This window comes from Hipposideros armiger, unplaced genomic scaffold (genome assembly GCF_001890085.2).
Source record: "Hipposideros armiger isolate ML-2016 unplaced genomic scaffold, ASM189008v1 scaffold_497, whole genome shotgun sequence".
Taxonomy (NCBI): Eukaryota; Metazoa; Chordata; class Mammalia; order Chiroptera; family Hipposideridae; genus Hipposideros; species Hipposideros armiger.
The window spans coordinates 94430-119880 of record NW_017731847.1 but is presented as its reverse complement, the minus strand read 5'-3'; the positions used below and the strand labels follow the sequence as shown (position 1 = coordinate 119880).

At 36.8% G+C, this 25451-nt stretch overlaps 1 protein-coding gene across 7 annotated transcripts in view; it reads left to right on the top strand.

Annotated features, from left to right (window-relative positions):
- FKBP5 (FKBP prolyl isomerase 5) overlaps positions 1-25451 on the top strand; it is a 93274-nt gene that overhangs the window by 24428 nt on the left and 43395 nt on the right. For 6 of the 7 annotated variants that reach the window (XM_019667457.1, XM_019667459.1, XM_019667458.1 and 3 more), the window contains 2 exons: positions 18838-18963; positions 23059-23203. In XM_019667457.1, the coding sequence (XP_019523002.1) occupies positions 18859-18963; positions 23059-23203 (250 nt within the window). In that variant the 5' untranslated portion in view covers positions 18838-18858. Of the gene's footprint in view, positions 1-15634; positions 15773-18837; positions 18964-23058; positions 23204-25451 lie in introns of all 7 variants that reach the window. The other variant, XM_019667461.1, reaches the window with a different exon arrangement.

The window sequence follows — 25451 nt, the reverse complement described above, 5'->3', positions numbered from 1 at the left end:
AGTTGACCTTAAGTGTAAGAGTTTATTTCCCAGCTCTCAATTCCATTGATCTATATGTCTGTCGTTATCCAAGTACCATGCTGACTTGATTACTGTAGCTTTGTCATATGTTTTGGAACTCTCAAATGTGCATCTTCCCAACTTTGTTCTTTTCAAGGCTCTTTTGGCTATTTTACTCAATTTTGCTGTGAACCTAAGACTGCTCAAAAAAATAAAGGCTATTTTTTTAATAAGTACCCCTAAATTGTAATATTTGAAGTATAGTGAATTCTTTTTTCCTTTCCTTCCCAAAATTTCTGTAATACATTGCACTTGTAATTTTAAAATTTTAACTAAGTTTTGGCTAATAGACTTATTCTTTTTCCCCAGGAAGAAATCACATTTTATTCCTGGCTTGCCTCCTTCTGGAATGGATCAGGAGGGGGTGGCTTTTGGAGTGGAGATGTTGCTGGGTGGTGAGGAGGTGGGGCTGTTCATCTGTTTTTTACTGACAGCCAGTGGGGTCTTTGGGGTCTATCTCTGGATCACCACTTATGTGTGTCATTCGCTGATGTGAATTGTGGGTACTTGGTATATTTATCTTGGCTACATTGGTTTGATTTCCTGAAACCAGGATCTTGAGGGATTTTCAGCCCTCCTTGGAATTTGTTGTTTAAGTAGTTAGATTGCCCCCCAGCCTGACGGGTCCCCACAAGCCAAGCTGGAGACCAGGTTTTTGGGAATCCTGGAGCTTGTGCTTGGGAGGTGTATTGAGTAAGAGGATCTGAGCATTTTGTTGCCTCGGCTGAGTGGTGACCGTGGTGGTAGTGGCGGGGGCTGTGGCTGCAGTTAGTAGAATAATTTTTTAACTCAAGAGGAAGCCCTTAGCTCTGTAGATAAAAACCAGACTTACTTAACTTTCCAGAAAGAGTACATGAAGGTGAGGAGCTGAGGTATAAGGTCATGATTAGTATGGGCCAGTCTCAGATTTAATACTCAACTCCTTGAATTCTTTCTCTTCAATGAGTTTCCCTCAGTTTCTTCCCAGGCTTTTCATTCTCCATTAAAAACCCTCCCTCACATCCTAGCTTAGGACTTTTCTTCAGAAATTTCCTTAGTGAAATTTTCATTTTTGATGAAATTTTGGGAATCTGGCTAGTTTATACAGTTGCTGTTGATAAATGGAATGAATGGTGGTTGAGTAGCGTGAGGGCAGGGAGCCAGACAGTGCAGTCTGAGCCACAGAAGCCACTTTGATGGAAAGTGATTTTCAAAGGGAAAAAAGGAAGTCATCCAAGCAGAGTTCTTTACTGTCTTCTCTGCCCCTGTTGTATTCTATCATTTTTTTTGCATCTGTGTATGCTGTTTTCTTATGAAATCATATGCTCTTTAAGGTCAGAGATCTGTAGGTGGTGCTAGGGCAAGTTAAAAGTTTAAATAGGTATTCAGAGAAGCAAGCCATGTGGTTTGGTGACAAACTGCTATTCATATGTTGTTTGTTAAATCACTATAGAGTGTGTTCTTTCTAGTTTAAGCAGTGTTAAAATCTCAGCATATTGAAATGCTTTATAGGTTTTGCATATTATAGGTGTCCATTTGAGATTTGTTCTGAAACAAAGGCAAGTTTTATAGATCTGCTAAAGATTAATAATACTAGAAATGCCCATGAATAGACGATTGGATAAAGGAATTGTGGTACATTTATACAATTGAGTATTACTCTGCCATAAAAAAGAATGAAATCTTACCGTTTTGCAACAACATGGATGGACCTAGAAAATATAATGCTAAGTGAAATAAGTTAGACTGAGAAAGACAAATACCATATGATCTCACTTATATGTGGAATCTAAAGAATAGAATATATGAGCAAACAAAACAGAAATAGACTCATAGAAATAGAGAAAAAACTGATGGTTGCTAGATGGGAGGGTTTTGGGAGGTTGGGTGAGAAAGATGAAGGGATTAGAAAGTACAGATTGGTAGTCACAAAATAGTCACGGGGATGTGAAATACAATATGGGGAATATAATCAATATGTTGTAAAGATTATGTATGGTGTCAGATGGGTACTAGATTTATTGAGATATCACTTCATAGATTATATAAATGCCTAACCACTGCACTGTACACCTGAAACTAATATAAAATAATATTGAATGTCAACTATAATTATAGTCAGTCACGGGATGTAAAGTACAGCATAGGGGATGTAGTCAATGGTATTGTAATACATAGCTATGTACAATGACGGAGGGGTGGTAGATTTGGGGATAATCACTTTGTGAGGGGTGCAAATGTCTAATCATATTGTTTTGTACACCTGAAACTAATAAAAAAAATTTTTAAAAGCCAGTGTCAAATAGAAGCCAACTTTTGTAGCGTTATGACTTAGAACTGTTAAGATGATGTCCACTGTATATTTTTCAGTTGAGTTAATCAAAAGAAGGGGAAAAATAGTTTTTAACTTAGATTTTTAAAAAAAATTCTGGTATATTTACAAGTGGCCTTTAGAAATGTAAAATCATAATTTTTTGTAATGTTTAAAATCATTTCTTATATAGACTAAGGAAAAAATAAGATACTGCAATTATGTATATTTCCAGAAATATGCACAAAACCATTGTTTTGACTGCTATTTTAAAGTAAAGTACCTGCCATTTAAGGAGAGAGATTTATTATCATTAATTACAGGCTTTGACTTTTGTAATGTCATGGAAAAACTATACCCTTCAAATTTCAGACTGTCAAAATTTTTTCTAAACAGTGTTTATTTTGTCAGATACTTTTCCCCACTTGAAACTCCATTCATAAGTTGTGTCTTTTTACTGTGTGTCTCCCTTATTCTGACTTAAAAATGCACTCATGGACTTGTGCTTCCACCCATGATGGAATAACAGAGAATGGATTTACTCTCTTGGCTGTAATCATATAACAAATACATAAAAGCCCCAGAAAATAATATATGAAGTTTCAAACACTGAACAACAGGCAGCACAGGACACTGATCCCCAAGAAAGTAGAAACAGATGAACCCTACAATTATTCTAGCTTACTGCCTGGAGAGAGTTTCCAGGCTGCAGTATAAGGAGGGGGAACTCAGGCAGAGCCCAGCAGTCTCCTTGAGTTGAGGAGATGTTGCTGGAGGCCAACGTGCACAGTTTGGAGAAGAGAGAGCTGCACAAGGAGAGCACTCCAGAGGTCTGCAGAGAGTCCCCTTAAGTCTTCAGATGAGTACTGATAAGTGCACATAATGTGTGGAAGCTAACCAAAGCCAAGAAAGAACCACCCAAAAGGATTAGAAGGAACCCCCCCCTCCCATTCTTTCTCAGAGCTGAGAATAGTTTGTGTTCCCACTAGCCAAAGAGAGAAAACCTCATAAGTCACAGGACATTGGGTAGAGTATGTAGAAGGGTATTATTGCCTCAGCAGTGGGGCAAATGAAGCTCTAAACAAAAGATTGCTCTGATCCTTTCTAACAAAGCTTAAAAACAATCCTCAAAAGGATCAAACTCTTTTCAAATGACTGCATCCTAGAACAAAGCTCAATATTTATAGTTACATGAAAATATTTTGCACTCATCATAGTAAAATTCACATTTGGCCTCCAGTCAAAATATCAGACTTGGAATGAAACAGGAAAAAACACAGCCCATGAGGAAGAAAATAAGTAAATAAAAACAGACCCAGAAATGATACAGATGATAGAATTAGTAGACAAAGATATTAAAAACAGTTATGACTATATTCCATATTTTCACCAAAGTAGATGAAAGATTGAGAATGTTAAATAAATATGAAATATATTTAAAAGATCCAAATTGGACATCTAGAGATGAAAACTACAGTGTGTGAGATGAAAAATATACTATATGGGATTTATAGCAAATTAGTGCAGGAGAAAAGACCAGTAAACTTGAAGCCATAGCAGTACAAACTACCCAAAATAAATCTCGGAGAAGAAATAAAAATTAGGAAAAAATGAATAGAGCATTAATGCGCTGTGAGGCAAGTTCAGGTGGCCTAATATACATGTACAGTAATACCTTGGTTTGCAAGCATAATTCATTCTGGAAACAAACTACTCGTTTTGCAAGACATTGCTCATTTACCATGTTAAAATGTATTAGAAATGTTTGCTTATCTTGCGGAATCTCACAAACCACATTACTCACAATCCAAGGTTTTACTGTAATTGTAGTCTTGAGAAGAGGAGGGGGAGTGCCAAAAATGTTTTTTAAGAAACAATGGCTAAAAATGTCCAAATTTGATAAAACTTGTAAACCCCGAGATCTAAGAAGAAAGGGAAAAGGGAACAAAGAACAGATGTGACAAACAGAAAATAAATAATAAGATGTTAGATGTATACCAGACTATGTCAATAATCTTATCAACTATAAGAAATCTAAAACAACTCAGTTAAAAGGCAGAGCTTAGTAGATTGGGTATAAAAACAAGACTCAACTGTATGCTGCCTACAAGAAACCTAGTATACACATTAAGATACAAATAGGCTAAAAATGAAAGGTGGAAAAGAATATTACATGCTAATACTAATCAAGGAAGTTGGAATAACTATATTAATTTTAGACAAACTAGATTTTGGAACAAAGATTCCCAGGAATAAAGAGAGTCATTTCATAATGATAAAGTAGTCAATTCATCAAGTGGAACTAATAGTTCTAAATATTTATGAACCTAATAACAGAGCTTCAAAATGCATGAATCTGAAACTGATAGAGTGTAGAGGCTTGACCACTGCACTGTACACCTGAAGCTAACATTGAATAATATTGTATGTCAACTATAGTTATATATATATATCTATATATATATATATATGTTAAATGGGGATGTGGCATATAGTGTGGGGAGTGGAGTCAATGCAATTGTAATAGATATGTATGATATGGTGGGGGGAGTGGGGGCGGTGGATTGGGGCAGGGGGTTGTCACTTTGTGAGGGGTAAAAAGTGTAACTATTGCACTGTTTGTACACCTGAAACTAAAAAAAACAACAACAAACAAAAAAAACTGATAGAACTGAAAGGAGGAACAAATCCACAATTATAGTTGGAGATTTCAGTACCTTACCTCTCAATAATTTATAGAACAATAGACAAAAAAATCAGTAATGATTTAGACTTAACAACACTGTCAACCAATTGACCTAATTGACATTTGTATGACATTCTACCCATTACAGAAGAATATATAATACATTCTGTTTAATTACACAGAACATTTACTAATATGTACCATATTTTGGTCTAGAAAATAATGTCAGTAAACTTAAAATTACTCAAATCATAAAAAAGTATGTCATTTGACTAAAAGGGAATTACATTAAAAATCAATAACAGAAAGATACCTGGAAATCTCCTAAATATTTAGAAACTAGCACACTTTAAAGAAACCCATGGTCAAAGAAAAAAATTAAAGATGAATGTAGAACATATTTTATACTGATTGAAAATGAACACACAACATGAAATTTGCGAGATACAGCTCATGCAAGTGCTCAGAGGGAAATTTATAGCACTAAATGCCTATATTAGAGAAGAAGTGAGGTTGCAGACGAGTGTCCTCAGCTTCTACCTTAAGGAACTAAAAAAGAAGAAACAAACCCAAAGTAAACAGAAGAAATAAGTTAAAGGTAAAAGCCAAAAACCAGTGAAATAAGGGAACAGGAAAACAATAGAGAAAGTCAATGAAATAAAAAAGTGGCTCTTTGAGAAGACCAATAAAACTGATAATAGCCTGATGAATCAGAAAAAAAGAGAAGACACAAGTTACCACTATCAGGAATGCAAGAGTTGGTAAAGCTGCAAATCCAATAGTTATTAAAATGATAAATAAGAATTATATGACTGGCTTTATGCCAGTACATTAGATACTTAAATGAAATGGAAAAATTCCTTGAAAGATTCAAAATAACAAAGCTCACTTAAAAAGAAACTAAGAGCCTGAGTAATTCTATATCTGTTAAAGAAATTGAATTCCCCCAAAGAATACTCTGGGTCCAAATGACTTCCCTAATGAATTCTACCAAACATTTTAGGAAGTCATAATACCAATTTCACACAAATTACTCCATAAAATTGATGAGGAGGGAATACTTCTTAACTCATTCCATGACACGGTACTAAAACCAGACAAATACATTGCAAAAAAAGAAAATTACAGGCAAATATCCCTCATGAACATAGTTGCAAAATTCTTAACAAAATGTTACCAAATTGATTCCAACAACATTCTAAAAAGGATAAAATACAATGAGCAAATGGGATTTGCCCCAGGAATGCAAGGTTGGTTCAACATTTGAAAATCAGCATCATTTACCATGTTAACAGAATGAAAAAGGGAAATCATATGACCAACTCAGTAGATGCAGAAAAAGCATTCAACAAAATCTAACATGGGGCCGGCCGAGTGGCGCGATGGTTAAGAACTCGCTTGGGATGCCAGAGGGCCCCGGTTCGGATCCCACATATGAGGGCCAGTGACACTGCCCTCCACAGCTAAGATGCTGAACAACAGCTCAACCTGGAGCTGGGCTGCCATGAGTCGCCGGCGACGGCGTGGGCTGCAGTCCCTGTGGCAGTGGATTGCCATGGGCTACCGTGTGTGGCCAGCAGCCAGCGTGAGCGGCCAGCAGCCGCAGTGAGCGGCCGTCCAGAAGCCGGCGACTGATCTGCCTCGCCAGAGAAGAGCGCAACGATGGTGCCAACTTGGGCCAGTGAAGCAACATCCTCCACAACTAGATTGAAGAACAAAACGACAGCAACTTGTCTGTTCCCCTTTCCCCAATTCCCCAGCACTGTTCCCATCCCCCCTATTCCCCAATAAAAAAAAATTAAAAAATTAAAAAAAAATCTTTAAAAAAAAAAAATTCTAAAAAAAAAAAAATCTAACATGCATTGCTGATTAAAGAACAACAACAACAGACTGGGAATAGAAGGGAACTTCTTCACTCTGACAAAAAACACCTATAAAAAATCAACATCTGAAATCACGTCTACAGCCATAACACCCTGAACGTGCCAATCTTGTCTGAAATCATACTTAATGCTGAAAAACTGAATCCTTTCTGTGTAAGATCAGGAACAAGGCAAGATGTCCACTGTCACCATTTGTATTCAACATTGTGCTGGAGTTTCTAGTCAGATAAGAAAAAGAAATAAAAGACATTCAGATTGCCAGGGAAGAAGTAAATTTTTACTCACAGATGACATGATTGCCTAGATTTCTAAAAAAAAAACTACTAGAACAATTAAGTGCACTTAGCAAAGTTGCAAGATACAAGATCAATATAGAAAAGTCAATGGTATTTCTATATACTAGCAAATGAACAGTCAGAAGTTGAAATTTTAAAAGAATACCCTTTACAGTAAAATATTTAATACCTAAGGGTAAATTTCAGAAAAGATATGTAAGACCTCTACACTAGAAGCTATAAAATATTAATGAGAGAAATTAAAGAAAACCTAAATAAGTGAATATTGTGTTCCAGGATTGGAGGACTCAATATTGTCAGTTTTCTCTATAGATATAGATTCAGTGCAATCCCAGTCAAAATCCCAGCCGGTAACTTGTAGAAAGTGCCAAGCTGTTTTTAAAATCTCTGTGGAAATGCAAAGGACCTAGAATAGCCAAAACAATTTTTATGAAGAACTTCTTTGACTTAACACTATCTGATTTCTAAAACTTATTATAGTGAAGTAATCAAAATAATGGTGTTGGTGTGAAGATAGATACATCCATAGAAAAGAAGAGTCCAGAAAAATATATGGTAAGTTAATTTTTGAGTATGTGCCAAGACAGTTAAGGGGAATAAAGATAGCCTTTCAACAGATGGTGGTAGAACAATTTGATATTCATATACAAAAAACTGAATCCATACCTTGCATCATGTATGTAAAATCGATCATAGACAAAAATGTAAAGCCCAAATCTATAAAATTTCTAGAAGAAAATATTTGTGACGTTGGATTTGGTAAAAATTTTGAAAACATAACACCAAAAGCATAGTTTACAAAAGAAAAAAGATAAATTGGACTATATCAATATTAAGAGCATCTCTTTTAAAGTCGCCTTTAAGATACTAAAAGGACAAGCCACAGACTGGAAGAAAATATTCTCAAATCTCATACCGGATTAAAGACTTGTATTCAGAATATATAAGGAACGGTCAAAACTCAAGAAAACAACCTGTAAAAAATAGACAAATATTTGAACAGTCCCTTCACCAAAGAAGCTACATGGATGTCACATAAGTATATGGAAAGATGGTCCACATCATTAGTCATGGGGAAATGCAAATTAAAACCACAAGATACCACTGAATACATTAGAATGTCTTCAGTTAAAAAGGCTTACGGTACCAAGTGTTGGTGAGGATGTGGAGCAGCTAAACTCTTATATACCTCTGGTGGGAATGCAAAAATGGCACAGCCACTTTGGAAAACAGTTTGGCTCTTTGTTAAAGACCCAGAATGTATACCTACCCAGTGACTTAGCCATTCCACTCCTAGGCATTTATCCAAGAGAAATGAACATATATGACCACATAAAGATTTGTATCCAAATATTCACAGCAGCTTTATTTGTAATAGGCAAAAATTAAAAACAAAGGCATCAGTAGGCAAATAATGTTTCCATACAATGGAATAGAACTCAGCAATAAAAGAAATGAACTATTGATACATAAAACAATGTGTTTGATTCTCAGCATAATTACAATAAGAGAAAGAAACCAGGGAAAAAGGACATAATTCCATTTATATGAGATTCTATAAAATACAACTATTCAGAAAGCAGGTCCACGATTGCCTGGAGACATGAGCTCTAGTGAGGGATGAATTATAAAGGGACACAAGGAAACTTTTGTGAGTGACAGATATATTCTTTATACACACACACACACACACACACACACACACACATTTGTTAAGTGTCAAAAGTTAACAAATTATATACTTTATGTGCAGTTTATTGTATGTTAAGTATATGTCACAAAGTCAGTAAAATGTATATACACTTGTGTTCTTTAACATTTATAACATGCTGCTCAAATTTCAAAAATCATGTAAGGTACTTAGAATAATTTTTAAAAATTGTTTTCAGAGATTAAATTCGATGAGGTGGGAAAACATGCAGTGTGTAGATCAAGTTTACTTAAAATTTTAACTTACTACAAAATTGAGAGACTAAATGAATGTTCCAATTTGGGCTTTCTAAAATTTTGAAGGAATTTTCAGAATGATAAATATCAAATGTGAAATTTAATTGTAGAACATTGTTATCCAAATGGATGATAAATAAAGGAGAGAAAGGAAAGAATGTTGTAGAGCCCTAAGTGTAAAATGGAGGAAGTCAACAGAATTCTAAGCTTGGGAGAAATTCTTACTAGCTTGATTGGATGACTAGGTATTTATGGTAGGTAGAGTAATAGCTCCTCAAAGATGTCCACATCTGAATCACTGGAATTTGTTACAGAGTAGAGGGGGCTTTGTAGATGTGATTAAGGTTAAAGACTTTGAAATGGGGAGATTATCCTGAGTTATTCAGGTGGGCCTAACACAATCACATGGATTCTTAAGAAATTTAGGAAAGCAGAGAAACTTTCCCAGCTGTGGTCAGAGGGAGATGTGATGACAAAAGAATGATCAGAGAGATGCAGTACTGCTGGCTTTGAAAATGGAGGAATGGGGTCATGAGCTGAGGAATTTGGGTGGCCTCTAGAATCTGTCTCTTCCTAGAGCCTCCAGAAGGAATGCAGCCCTGTTAACACTTTGATCTTAGCCCAGTGAGACCCATTTTCAACTTCTGGCCTCCAGAGCTGTAAGATAATAAATGTGTATTACTTAGACCAGTAAGTTTGTGGTCATTTGTTATGGCAGCTATAGAAAACCAATACAGTATTTAAGAGGGTAAAGCTCAGAATTAACAATGTTTTGCCAGAGGGTTGCAATGGAAAATGAACTCTGTAATACCAAAATAACTTTTTCCATTCCTTGGGAATTGTTTTCCCTTACACATATCAAACCTAATTTTCCCATAAAGTAAAACATGTATTTATTCATTAAAAAGTAATTCTAAATATAAAATATTAGAGTTGGAATAAACCTTAGATATCTTTCTAGTGAGCCTAACCCCCTGAAATTTCAGATGGAGAAACTGAGTGAGGGTCAAAGATTCCACAGCCAGTTACCAAGAGACCTGAGTTTAAATTCAGGCATAGTTCAGTGCTGTACCCCATATATCCTTTAATTAGGAATTTGTTCTGGAATTGTGAAATATCTGAGTCATTTTAAAAAGGGTGTTTACGAGGAGGCCGAATAAGTCACATTAACAGACTTCCCTGGTTGATACCTAGATTTGCACACAGGGGAAAGGACCAGCTGAAACGGGAGAGCTTTGGGAGATGGTAGGAACACATCGAAAATAAAATTTATTTCTTCCTGCCTAGGAAGTTAACAGCCTTATCAATTTCATTTCCCCCCAGACTTCTCCCCAAACACTGAATCTCTCCTGTAATGGAACATCCACTTGTTCTGAAAACCCTGTGCTCAGCCGGAGGCCCCTGGTCATCAGGCTCCAGAGCAGCAGCCTTCCATCTCTCTCCTCAGTCCCCATCCTCTTTCTTTACTTTATACTTTTATGGTAGGGATTTAAGTGGCCACAGTTTTGTTCCTTCTATGTAAGGGTTTGTTCGCAGACTCCAAATGCTGGTCTTGTACAGTTTTTCTCTTGGACATATAATGGACCTAGTGAAGCCATGTTTTAAACCTGCTTAATTGATATTATAGTGCTTTAATGAGACAATACTTTAAGAGGATGCAATGTTATATAGAAGCTTTATGCTAGGTTTCTTCCATGTGCACTCCAGCCTTCTGAACCATCTCTTCCTCCAGTTGCTAGTTAATGTATAACGTCTGAAACCACAGATAGTACTAAACTTACATATACAGTGTACTATGCTTTTTCCTATACATACCTACCTACCTATGATAAAGATTAATTTATAAATTAAGCACAGTAAGAGATTAACAAAAATAAGTAATAATATAGAACAATTATAACATTATACTGTAATAGAAGTTATGTGAATGTGGTATCTCTCTCACAAAATATGGTACCGAACTCACCTTTTCACTTAAAAGAAGCACTTTATGGTTTCTCTTTGGCATATCCAAATTGCCAGCATTGCTACTGTTGTGCTTTGAGGCCATTATTAAGTAAAAGAAGGGTGACTTGAGCATGGGCTGTGATACTGAGGTAGTTGATCTGATAACCAAGATAGCTAGTGACTAAAAGATGGGTAGCAGGTACGGCATGGATAAGCTGGACAAAGGGATGACTCACATCTCAGGCGGGATGGAGCAGGTGGTGTGAGATTTCATCACGCTACTTAGGAACGGCCCAAAATTTAAAACCTATGAATTGTTTCTGAAATTTTCCATTTACTGTTTTCAGACCATATTTGACTGTGGAAAGCAAAACCATAGATAAGGGGGGAGACTACTGTTCTCAGAGATTGACAGCTAGGTGTGGTCCTCTGTTCTTGACTGCCCACATTTAGGCGAAACTGATATAATTCATAAGGCAAATCTATGTGTATTTGTATGTATGCACAGACACATACTTACAGTGCACTTCAAAGATCTATTATGCTAGGGTTTTCTTAATTACCACCCCTCTGATTAGAGCAGAATATTATTTTTACTTTTATAGTTGAACACTCAGGTACTGTATAATTCTCCAGATTAGATTTTTCAGAGTAAATTTAGAGAAGGAATATATAGTCAACCAGTAATAGGAAGTTTCAGCATTGATTCTTTATAGTGTCTGATATTTTACCATCTTTCCATTGACTGCTTTTGAAAACCACAATTCATTTCAATGTTTATTGAGCACCTCTTTTATGCCATTCGCTTACACTAGGCGGTGGGGTACTAAAATGAGTAGGACACATTGTCTGCCTCTACAGTATTTACAGGCCTTTGTCATCTGTTACCTCGTTGGCCTGTTCTTACACATCATCAGCAGACTTAGAATCAAACTGCTTGGCCCTCAGGAATCAACCCAAGTTGATCATCTACCACTGTGGCACAGGTACACATTTAATTTTTCTATCAAAACCGTGAACAAGTAGTAGAGACTCACTCCTGCTGTCTTTACTCTTCTCAGAATGTTGGTTCCATGGAGATAGAAATTGTTTTCTGTTATTTACTGCAGTATCTCCATTGCCCAGAACTGTTCCTGGCACGTAGAAGGTGTTCAGTAGATATTTGTTGAATGAATAGGTGAATGGCTCCTTTCAGCTTTTCAACTCAGATGTCCCCTTCTTATAGTTTTCTTCCCACCTAAGCTGGCCACTCTATCCTTTAAAAAAAAAAAGTTATTAGGGAATTGGGGAAGGGAACAGTGTTGGGGAATTGGGGAAGGGGAACATTGTGTTTTTCCAGGACCCATCAACTCCAAGTCAAGTTGTTGTCCTCCAGTCTTAGTTGTGGAGGGCGCAGCTCAACTCCCAAGTCCAGTTGCCGCTTTCAATCTCGTTGCGGGGGTTAGGGGGTGGGGGTGGAGGAGCACCGCCCACCATCCCATGCGGGAATCAAACTGGCAACCTTGTTAAGAGCACGTGCTCTCATCAGCTCATCCATCCGGCCACTTGTCGACAGCTTGCGGCCGCTCAGCACAAGGTGCCGTGTTCAATCTTAGTTGTGGGGGGTGGGGGTGGGGTGTAGCCCACCATCCCATGTGGGAGTCGAACCAGCAACCTTGTTGTTAAGAGCACGCGCTCTCACCAGCTCAGTGGCAGCCCAGCTCAGTCTCAGCTCACTGGCCCATGTGGCAATCAAACCGGTGACCCTGTTGCTCAGAGCTCGTGCTCTAACCAGCTGCACCACCCAGCCGGCCCCTCTCTATCCTTTATGGATATATTTTCGTTACGTTCCATTGGCCAGAATTTAGTCGACCACGCTTAGCTGCAAGCAAGGAAATTGGGATTTTATTCTGGGAAGCTTCATGTCCAATTAAAAAGTAGGGATTTTATTTTTTAAGGAAGAAAGGATACTGAGAATTATTAGCAGTCTGCCGCAACTTAACAGTGACATATGTCAGATGCACCTTTGAGCCAGTGGGTGTCATGAGTTGGCATGGAGCAGGCTATAGCTAGCTAGTGAGAGGTAAGAGGCAACCCATAAAGTCAAGGAAGTACCCAAGAAGGACTCAGGAATTAATTACTATTACCTCAGGAACTAATTACTTGTGCTGAAAAGAAAAGAGAGTTTATCAAAGCATCCGTATGTATCGAAGAGATACAATAAAGGAGGAAATTGTAGCTATAACGTGGTAGTTCCATTTAGGATTCTCTTTCCTGTTTCATGACTTTGGTCCCTGAAGAACTGATGCAGCAGCCGCTGCTATAGTCTCGACCCAGAGCTTGGGAAGCACACCAGGAATGTGAAAGGCATCCTCCGTCACAGGCAAAGTGGGAGGATTAAAGAGAGAAGTTAAGACTGCCTGACCATTCTATTATGTTAACTTCTGGCTGCTCAGATGGAGTGACTGATTTATTTTTGTTTCAATTGTGATAAAATATACATAACGAAGTTTACCATTTTAACCATTTCTAAATGTATAGATCAGTAGCATTAAATGGCATTAACATTCATATTGTTGTGCAATTATCACCACCATTCTTCTCCAGAGCTGTTACATCTTCCTAAACAAAAACTGTGTCCTTAACGAAACAACTGCTACTCTCTATCTTCCCTCCTACCAGCCCCTGGCAATGTCTGTTCTGCTTTCCATCTCTGAATTTGCAATTCTAGGCACCTTATATAAGTAGAATAATACAATACTTGCCCTTTTGTGCCTGGCTTATTTCATGTAGCAGTGTTTTCAAGGTTCATCCATGTTGTAGCATGTATCAGAATTTTATTCCTTTTTTATGGCTGAATAATACTTATTTTAGTAATAATAATATATAATACATACACAACACCATATTCTGTTTATGGGCACTTGGATTGTTGACACCTTTTGGCTATTGTGAATAACGCAGCTATGAACACGGGTGTGCAAGTGTCTGTCTGAGTCTCACTTCTTCTGGGTACATACCTAGTCGTGGAATCGGTGGATTATATGGTAATTCTATGTTTAACATTTTCAGGAATCACCAAATTGTTCCACAGAACCCACACCATTGACTTTCCCATCAGCAATGTGTGAAGGTTCCACTTTCTCTGCATCCTCACCGATACTTGACATTTTTCCTTTTTTGATAATAGTCATACTAATGGGTGTGGTGTCTCATTGTGATTTTGATTTTCATTTCCCTTATGACTAATGATGTTGAGCATCTTTTCATGTGCTTATTGGCCATTTATATATCTTCTTGCAGGTTTTTTTTTTAAAGGAGAAAAAAATGAGTGTATGAGCATGCATAGGAGTATTGTTCGTCATCTCCCCATTCCCCACCCCAGTTGTAGAGGAAGGAAATTAACTGAAGGAAAGTAGGTTACTAAATATAGTGCATTTCATATAGTTGTATTGTCTGTGTTTATACTTGATCTTATTTCCTCTGTGTGCATATTTATCTCCTTTTTGTATGTATTTCTTATCTACAAATAGATAACTCCTCCTGACAACTCCTGCGTTACTGGTCTTGAATGTTTGAGAAAGGACTGCGTTTGAAAATAAATGAGGGCTTTCCAGTTCATTCTTACATGGACATTTTCAAAATTAAGATGCACTTATATTCCATTCAATTACAAGCCCTAGGTATACCTCCTTCCTTGTGGCTTCTTTCTTTTGTGTGTGAGTTTTGGGAGGCCGAAAGCCTTTATGGCCCAGACATCTATGGTACTTAGAAAGAATGGTGCTGTAATTTTCTGTGCTTCTACCAAAGTTCTTTTTTGTCTTCTTTCTGAAAAACGCCCTATTAGACAGTGGAATAGTCTGGTACCAAATATCTACATTTTAACAAAGAGAACAACTCCGTAATAACACACACAGGGAATTAGTGGATAAAACTTTAACAGGACTTCTCATTTGGGGGGATATGACAATTTATTATATAATAATTATAATATGTTAACTGAAGTTTTCAGTACCCTGTTGATGACATTTTAAGTGTATTCTCATTTTTCTGTTATGTCTCGGGTGTTTGCTGACTAGCACTTTGGAGAGTGTGTGCTTATCTGGCATGTCCCTAACAGAAGGAACTGTGCAGTCCTGCTCAGATAGATGTACTGGGTAGCAATTTCACTCCTTTAGACAGTTCAGAACAGTGAGTTTTATCGTAGATTAATATCCATAGCTACATAGTGATTTTAAATCCAGAATAAACCTAGGGTAGAGGAAAGAAGAAAAGGCTCTTTTATGAAAAAAATGGAACTTTCTCAATATGTCTTACAGGTTTTTAGGAATTGTCGGTTCTTACTGCCTTTTATATAACACGAGATCAAAGGAAAAGGTTTTTTGTTTTTGTTTTTTAATTTGTTTGCTTACAAAAATCTATACCTCCAAATGCCATAATTGGAATTAAGGAGAAATACTGTAAAGTTCAGTTCTTTATTCTTCCAGATTTATCTGCCTTTAAAAGTTCAAAAATTTGTTTTCTTGTTTTTATCTTTGCATCTTAGTTATTCATGCTACCCCTTTTCATATGGACTCCGTACTACTCAGAACCATTCTTTGAGTTACGATGATTACTTGGATCCCTTGAAGTGTTAGAACCAAAAATGAAGAGTAAATTTCACTATCAAATGGAAATTATAAAGGTAGCTAATGAACTTATACAAGTTTCCGATTTACTTGAATTTTAGAAAGCCATTGTTTCCAAAGGGCAGGGGTAGAACCAAAAAGAAAATGTTTTTTGGATTGACAGTATTTTCATTAAAAAATTTAGTTGATTCCCAAATGATGAGCATTCAAAAGAAAAGCATTACCTTTGGATGTGTTGTAGTCATGCTTTCTCAATGCCTTGTTTTTAGTGTTTTTTTGTGTGATATTTGTGCTTACACATGCTCTCTCTTAAATGATTGGAAAGTAAGTGGCAGACATCCTAACATCTCACCTCTAAATATTTCAGCATATGTCTCCTAAGAACGAGGATATCATTCTACATAAAACCACAATACCATATCACACTCCAGAAGACTCACCTTAGACAGTAATAATAATCAAATGTACAGCCTGTTTTTCCAAATTTTTCTAATTCTCTCAAAAATGCACTTTTATAACTTTCTGTTCCCCTGATCCAGTATCCAGCCAAGGAACACACGTTGCATTTGGTTGTTGTGTCTCCTTAGTCTCCTTTGAACTAGAACAGGCCTTTCTGTCTTTTCTTTTTCTTTCTTTCTTTTGTTTTTTTGGTCTTTTATAACACAAACATTATGAGGAGTCTAAGCCAGTTGTCTTGTAGAATGTTCCACAACCTAATTTTGTGTTTTATTCTTGATTAGTTTCGGGTTAAACATTTTTGGTAGGACTACCACATGTACGCTTTTCATTATGTTACATCAGGAGGCAGTGATACCAGTTATGTTATTATTAGTGATGCAGAGTTTAGTCATGATACAGATCACTTCTGGTAAGGGGGTATCTGTCGATCACTTTGTTGGAAAGCCCTTTTTCCTTTTTCAATAATGAGTAATCTGTACGTTCATGCTGCGAGACCGTGTGGCTGTCCTATTCCCTAATAATATTTCACCTGGTGGTTTTAATATGTTTATTGATTTAATTCAGGGTTTCCCCAGGGGTCTATTGATGGATGTCAGTGTATCTGTGAGGCCCTGAGAACATTTCTGTGTGTGTGTGTGTGTGTGTGTGTGTTTCCAAGGATACAGTCCATGACCTCCAAAATAGGTAAAAGATCCTCCTTCTCCCCCCTGTTTTTGAGGTGCCTTCTACAAGTTTCTGTGCATCAGAGAAGTCTGTTATAAATGGTAGGTTTCTAGAAGCTGGGAATCAACCCTGCTCATCTAATTTCCCTAATTGTCTAGCCCAGCATCACATATAACTAGATACATAATTCCGGGTGTCATTGTTTGTTTGAGAACACTTTGTTCTGGACTTTGCCTTATCCGGAGCCCAGCATTTGGATCTCTGTGTTTAGCCTTAGCGTAAACTGTACTAGAAAATAAAGCAAAGGGGCTTAGCCCCTGGATTTGGTTGTTCTCTTAGAAGATTTTTTGGGGCACAGCAAAATTTGATTTGTGTCTTTGTTGACACTGAAGTAAATTTAGGTCAATCGGAAATGAGTGAAAACAGTACAATATATGTTTTATTAATAGTTGTCTAATTGTCAATTGTATCAATAAGACATTCTTCACAAGAGTAAAGTAGCTTTTTTTAACTGTGTAGACAAGAGGTCCAGCAGGAGACTTTAGGGAACCTTATGTCCATTAGTAGCCGACTGTGGAACAGCCGTAGAAGTGATTCATTCTTGACCTTTCCTGCTTCACCAGGAGAGCAGTATGGCATTCATCATGGCAATGGCCAACGATGTGTGTCTTATCTATTGATTAGCCTTTGGTAACATTGTTCATTTGAGTGACTGATAATAAGAGCTAACATTGGCATAGCATACTTTTAAAATGTACATTAGACCGTTTAATACAGAAGATTATTCTGTGAAAGTAGATATTGTTGTTACTCTAATTATGCAGGTTGAGGAAAAAGGCTTATAAGAAGTTAAAGTAGCCAACGTCAAATAGCTCGGAAGGACCTCCAAATTCCTTGCAGTTTCTGTCTTACCAACCTCAAAGAGGCGTTCTAGGAAATATAAATATGAACAAAGTATGGCCTTTGCTCTCAAGGATCTTTTAAATCTAAGAAGTCTGTTTTCTTATGAATATATTACAGACAAAAAAATCAAAGGAAAAGCTAAGGAAGTGCAGAAAAGGACAGACAACCTCCAAGTCTAAGGTCAAGGTTGGTATGCTAGAGGTAGCACTGGAGGGGGAGAATGTTTGAGGAAGAAAAAGAATGACCAAAAGCATGGAGGTGGGAAAGCACAGGGCTTGTTATAGAAGAGGAATGGGTCTGGTTTGGCTAGAACATGAGCTGCATGAAAAACACTAAAAGAAAAGTAGTGGAAGCTAGACCTGGAGGATAGGTTAGGATCAGATTGCAAAGGGCCTTGAGACTCATGCTAGGGAAGAGCCTCATTTTGTAGGTATTTTTGAGCAGGAAATGGAAAATGGGGCCCTATAGAAGGCCTAATGATAATCGTAATAAATGTTTACCTTTTTAAGTGTGAGTCTGTGCTAATCTCTTCACATATGTTATCTTATTAATGCCTCACAATAACTATGAACAATGTACTGTGTCCATTTTACAGATGTGAAACTGAGGCTCAATGAGATTCAGTAAGTTTGCACATGTCAAACAGATACTGCTGCCCCGGGGCCTGGGGTCCGTCAGATCCAGAGCCTGTTTTATTTACCATAGTGCTATGTTGTCCTTCCTTTTATCCGATCACCTGATAAGTCCTTGATTCTCTGTCAAGAATATGGCTGTACGAAAGGGACATTTTCAAAGTTCTGAAAGGACTACTTCTGAATGTGTAATTATGTTGAGGAATATAATCACCACCAAACCTGACGTACACTGCTGTCTAATTTGGGGCCAGAGCTGGATGGGAAATTGAAGAGTTGGATGATGTTTTATTTACATGCCCCATGACATCAACACATGCTCATAGCAAATGTTTTTTTTTTCGTTTTCAGTGTTTAACCTTATTGCCCCTAAGTAAATCTTAGGAAGGTAAAGCTCAGTTCCTAGGAACATTTTAAGATGCATAAAGAAGTAATATTTTTCCTAAAATGTTTCTTCTCCACAGGTTACCTACTTATAAAAGACAATGACTACTGATGAAGGTGCCAAGAACAATGGAGAAAGCCCAGCAGCAGCTGTCGCTGCACATGGAGAGGATATTACTGTTAAAAAAGATAGAGGAGTATTAAAGGTGAGGCCAGAAGGGTGAAGGACATGTACGGAAATTTGCTATCTGGAAAGATTGTAAAAATCTTTTTTAGGGGTGAGGGCTGGAGGTGGACAATATTTGTTAAGGTTTACTAAGTGTCAGACACTACAGCTAAATTCTCATTTCATCTCATACCTTGAGGTTTATTTTTAATCCCAGATATAGATGGCAAACTGAGGCCCAGCTAGGTAAATTAATTTACCTAGTATCATATATCTAAGTAAATGCAGATCTGGGGGTCAGGTCCCAGATATGTCTGACTCCAAAAGGCTATCCTCTCTCTATTCTCAGAGTGTGTAAGTGGGTTGTTATTTTAATATAATATTAAGTATATTAAAGCTAGCCAAAGACGATTAAAAAGACTTTTTTTAAAGGAAAAAGAAAAGCTAACTTGCAAAGTTCAAAAGGATTTGTTTTTATATGCAAATAGTGTACCTGTACAGTGGAGGTATTTTTTGAGGTTTCATCAGAGAATATATCGCTTTTGAATTAGCTTTCCTCCTTTTAAAACGTGATATATATATATATATTTTTCACTCTGTAGTTAATCATTTTTACATGATTTTTAAAAATTTTTATCTCACAATGGTCTTGTGAGACGATCAGAGCACCTCTTGATTCTTCTATTTATATATGGAAAATATGTATTTATATTCTATATAAATGAATAAACTGAAGCTGAGAGAGGTTAAATGGCTTTGGTCATCTTATTTCTCCTACATTGTTGTTATACATACAAGTTTTGTAGAATTAATTTTTTTTTGGCTGAAAAGATTATCTTACACATTCTAGATATTACCACTAAGCTGAGTTTTACTATTTCCTGTGTCACAGTAGCAAATGAGAATTTTTTAGTTTGTTTTGTCTAATGTTGCTTTACGTGAAAGCTCTTTTTCTCTGCCTGAATCTCTTCTGAATATACCATGTTTTACTATCACAAGCCAAATTGTGGAGACTTGTAACTGGAGAGGAAGGGTTTTATGGTATTGGTTTATATCATGCTATCTTCTTTCAGAGGGCTTCTCAGCCTTTAGCTGTATGAATTCCTCATCCCAGACTCCAGAATGCTGTTAGAGGTAGTGAAAATTGCAGCATGTCCTCAGCATCTCCCTCTCTTTCATCTTTTCCGAGCACCCATACAGAGAACACAGCCATTGACTTGCGTCAGACTCTGCTTTGTTTTAGTGCGTTAAACTAAGAAGGTTTTTAGAAGTTTAAGAAACATTCTGAGATTGTAAGCCCTTTCCATCATATCATTTATCACTGCCTAGAGCCTCAAGTTTCACCGTGGGGCTTTTGGTTAAGATGAAATAGGTCTACTGACTGTAGACCTAGGGCAATTTAGTTAACCAGTCTGTGATGAAATTTCCTCATTTGTAAAAAATTGGAATAATACTGCTACCTGCCTTGTGGAGTTACCGGGATTGCACAGAGCATTATGCACAGTGTCTTGCCTAGGTAATCTCTCTTATTAAAGATTATATGTATATATTTTGAAAAGACCAAGACAGGTCTGGGAAGTCAGTAACTAGCCCAGCAAGGTAATTTACATTGTGGAGCTTACATTTTTTAAATGAATTGAGAGTAGATTGTGTCCTTAAGGCATCTCCAAATTTAGGCACAAGTTCAACTTGCTGGAGAAACCTCAGGTGACAGCACAGCGTCCTTGCTGGTGTGGACTGACTCCCTGGTAGCCACTCGTCCCACGTGCCCAGTTTCTTGTTCAATCCCAGAGGTGCAGATTCCCTCCTGTTGAGGCTCAGGCCCCCAAATACTCCCTTGCAGTCCATGAACCTGAGCACTTTTATCTATTTTTATTTTTAAAATATTTTTTCAGTTACAGTTGACATTCAATAGCATTTTATATTTTTTTCAGATGTATAGGAACATGAACACTTTTAGAATATCATGGGATTTCCTTTAGATTAAATTTTTTTTTAAAGTGTTTTTTGGTTTGAAGTCCTTGAAGGGTAGTAATAATTTTTTTAAGTAGGTTTTAATTTAATTTTTAAATTATAATTATTTTTCCCAGGTTTATTGATGTAATTAGCCTGTAACATTATGTAAGTTTTAAGGTGTACAGCATGATCATTTGATACAGTTATATGTTTTGAAATGATTACCATAGGGTTAGTTAACACTATGGTAATCACTTCACAGTTACCATTTCTTTTCTGTGGTGAGAACATTTAAGATCTAGTCTCTTAGCAACTTTCAAATAATCGATAGAGTGTTGTTCATTATAGTCACTATGCTGTATATTAGACCCCCAGGATATGTTCATCTTATATCTGAAAGTTTATACCCTTTGACTGACATCTCCCCATTTCCTCGTTTAGCCATTCTACTACCATTCTACTCTTTGTTTCTGTGAGTTCAGCTTTTTTAGATTCTACATATAACTGATATCATACAGTATTTTACTTTCTCTGTCTGGCTTATTTCACTTATCACAATGCTCTCAAGGTACATCCATATTGTCACAAATGGCAAGATTTCCTTCGTTCTAATGGCTGAATAATGTGTGTGTGTGTGTGTGTGTGTGTGTGTGTGTGTGTGTGTCAGTGTGTCAGTGTCAGTCACATCTTTATTCATTTAGCCATCAGTGGACACTTAGGTGGCTTCCAAGGCTTGGCTGTTGTAAACAATGCTACAATGAACACAGGCGTGCAAATATCTCTCCAAGATAGTGATTTTGTTTCCTCTGGATTTATACCCAGATGTGGGACTGCTGGATCGTGTGGTAGTTCTATTTTTAATTTTTTGAGGAACCTCCATACTGCTTTCCATAGTGGCTGCACCAATTTACATTTCCACCAACAGTGTATGAAGGTTTCCTTTCCTCCATATACTCGCCAACACTTATCTCATCTTTTTTATAATAGCCATTCTAACAGGTGTAAGGTGATATCTCATTGTGGTTTTGATTTGCATTTCCAGAATTGCTTATATCTTTTTTCAGATATTTCATTGTTAGTGTATAGAAATGCAGTTGATCTCCGTATGTTGATTTTGTATTCTGCAACTTTACTAAATTCACTGATTAGTTCTAACAGTTTTTTGAGCAGCAGTAATGATTCTTTTCCTTTAGAGACCGGATTTTTGAGCTAAGAAAGTTGTAGATTCTAAGTTCATAGTATTTATGTGGTGATATGAGGGTGGGGCAAGAGGGACACATCTTAGAGAAGAATTTAGGAACAAATAATTGAATTCTTTAGATAAAAGTTCAGTCCCTTCCCCCCAAAAGATGTTCATTGGACATTAGCTACCATCCTGTGTTATCTAATAAAAATGATTAATTTGGCATAGGTGATTGACAGAATAAGTTACACCACCACATGCCAGGATTTGATTTTCTTTTCCCAGAACTGACCAACTGCATTAGTGGCTTGTTCTGCCAATAACAAAATAAATATACTGGATTTTACAATAGCTAAATATTTTTCAGCTTTAGAGGGTTTTTTTGTTTTGTTTTGTTTTTGGCATTTCCTTTACTACAAAAAAATTACTAAGTATCATATCAAACTGTGCAGTGATTCTGGGGTTTTTTTTGTATGTTGAATATTCTTCAAATAATAGGAAGGGTAACCTGTTATACTGGGAAATGGGGCTTTTAGAAATTATACTGGTGGAATCTAGTCAAAAGCTAATGTTTTTAGCAAAGGAGGGAAGTCCTCACCTTTGAAACTTTGCTTTAGACTTCTTTTTGAATGCTTTTGAAAGTCAGTACTAATCTTTTCAGTCTAATTCGGTTTGTATATGAACTAGCTCTGTGACTTGAGAAATTTTAGTGTCAGAGCAAGGAGGAACCAAGGAGGCAGGATCTATTGGTTCATTATTTTGAGGGAACAATGTGATTACAATAAAATTAAATGTAGCATTAAAGATTTAGAGTAGAATAGGACAGTTTTCTAGCAGTGAGGGATATTGAGAGAACTGGGAGGGGAGCCTTTAGAAAAGACAGATAATAATTTGCAAATCTGCCTGGGTGATATGAAATGGACGGTGTGATCTTTTGATTCTCTGATTAGAAGTCAAAATTTTTACCTCCTTGTTCTTGATGTTTGTCTTTTCTAGATTGTCAAAAGAGCAGGGAATAGTGAGGAATCGCCAATGATCGGAGACAAAGTTTATGTCCATTACAAAGGAAAATTGTCAAATGGAAAGAAGTTTGATTCCAGTCATGATCGAAATGAACCATTTGTCTTTAGTCTTGGCAAAGGTAAGAGGGTATTTTTTGAGTTGTTTTGCTTAGATTTATTGTTACTTATATAGGAGCAAGTGGATCCTATCCTTGCCAAAAATAAAGATATTTTAGAGCAGTAGTTCTCAAATTATGGTCCATGGATCCCTAGTGGTCCCTGAGATCCTTTTAGGGGGTCCATGATGACAAAATTATTTTCATAATAATGCTAAATGTTATTTCTTTTTACTGTGCTGTCATTTGCACTGATGGCACAAAACCTGCCGTGGTAAAAACCGCTGGTGTTGGGCCGGCCGAGAGGTGCATTGGTTAGGAGTTGGCTTGGGATGCCAGCTCTGAGCAGCAGGGCCCCAGTTCGGATCCCACATGAGGGCCAGTGACAACTGCCCTCTACAGCTAAGATGGTGAACAACAGCTCGACCTGGAGCTGGGCTGCTGTGAGTCGCCGGTGACGGTGTAGGCTGCAGTGGAGCTGCAGTGGGCTGCCATTAGCTACCGTGAGTTGCCAGCAGCCAGTGTGAGCGGCTGGCAGCCTGTGTGAGGTGACAAGAGCCACTGTGAGCGGCCGTCCAGAGGCCAGCGACCAATCTGCCTCATCCGGGAAGAGCGCAATGATAATACCAACATGGGCCAGTGAAGCAACGTCCTCCACAACTAGACTGAAGAACAAAAGGACAGCAACTTGTCTGTTTCCCTCCCCCAACTCCTCAATAAAACCTTTAAAAAAAAAATTTATAAGAGCTTATCTGTGAAAACGTACTTGCAAAATATAACTGATCAGAAATTGGTATTAAGTCCTGGAAATCCTTCAATGAAAGTATAGCAGAAGTGAATCAGATGTATTTTTAATTACCTGAAACTTATTAGTGATTAACTTTACATTTAAGTATTTATCAACTTTTATATTTTGAAAGGAAAACTTTTTACAATTAAAATATTTTATCTTCTTGTTCTCCTTTCCTAATCCCATATGAAAAAGTATTTTTTTTATAATGCACTGTACATCTTTCATCTTAATTTTAAGTATGCTCATATTTTCAAATGAAAACATACATTAAAAGTTATATAGTCAATAATTTTTATCAAGGGTGCTAAGAACATTCAGTGGGGAAAGGACAATCTTTTCAACAAATGATGTTTTCCCAAACTAGATACTCACAAAAATGAAGTTGGACCCTTACTTTACACCATATACAAAAATTCACTCAAAATTGATCAAAGACCTAAACATAAAACCGAAAACTATATTTTCTTAGAAAAAAAGCTTTCTGACATGGGATTTGGCAATGATTTCTTGGATATTACACCAAAAGCACAGGCAACAAAAATTAAAAATACATAAATTGAACTACATATACATAAATTTAAATAAGAAATTAAATTAAAATTTTAAAAAACTTCTGTATATCAAAGGGCATAATAACAGAAAAAAGACAAAGTATGGAATGGAATAAAATATTTGCAAATCATATATCCAGATTACATAAAGAACCCCTATAATTCAACAACTAAAAAACCCCAAATAAGCTGATTATAAAATGGGCAATGGACTTCGACATTTCTCCATAGAAGATATTTAAATGGCCAACAAGCATATGAAAAGATGCTCAATATCACTAATTATTAGGGAAATGCAAATCAAAACCACAATGACATATCACCTCACACTGATTGATCAGGATGGCTACTATCAAAAAACAAAACAAACGTTGACAAGGTTATGGAGAAATTTAAACCCTTGTGCATTGTTAGTGGGAATGTAAAATGGTGCAGGCACTATGAAAAACAGTATGGCAGTTCCTCAAAAAATTAAAAATAGAATTACCTTATGATCCAGCAATTCTACTTCTGGGTACATATCCAAAATAACTGAGAGAGCCTCAAAGAGGTATTTGTACACTCATGTTCATAGCAGCATTATTCAGTATAGCCAAAAGGCGGAAGCAACCCAAGTGTTTGTCTACAGGTAGATGGATAAACAAAATATCATATATACATATGATGGAGTATTATTCAGCCTTTAAAAAGAGAGAAATTCTGACATGTGCAACAACACTGATGAACCTGGAGGAGATTACATCAAGTGAAATAAGCCAGTCACTAAAAGACAAATACTGTATGATTACACTTACATCTAGAGCAGCGGTTCTCAACCTGTGGGTCGCAACCCCTTTGGGGGTCGAATGACCCTTTCACAGGGGTCGCCTAAGACCATCGGAAAACAAAAAGATATTTACATTACGATTCATAACAGTAGCAAAACTAC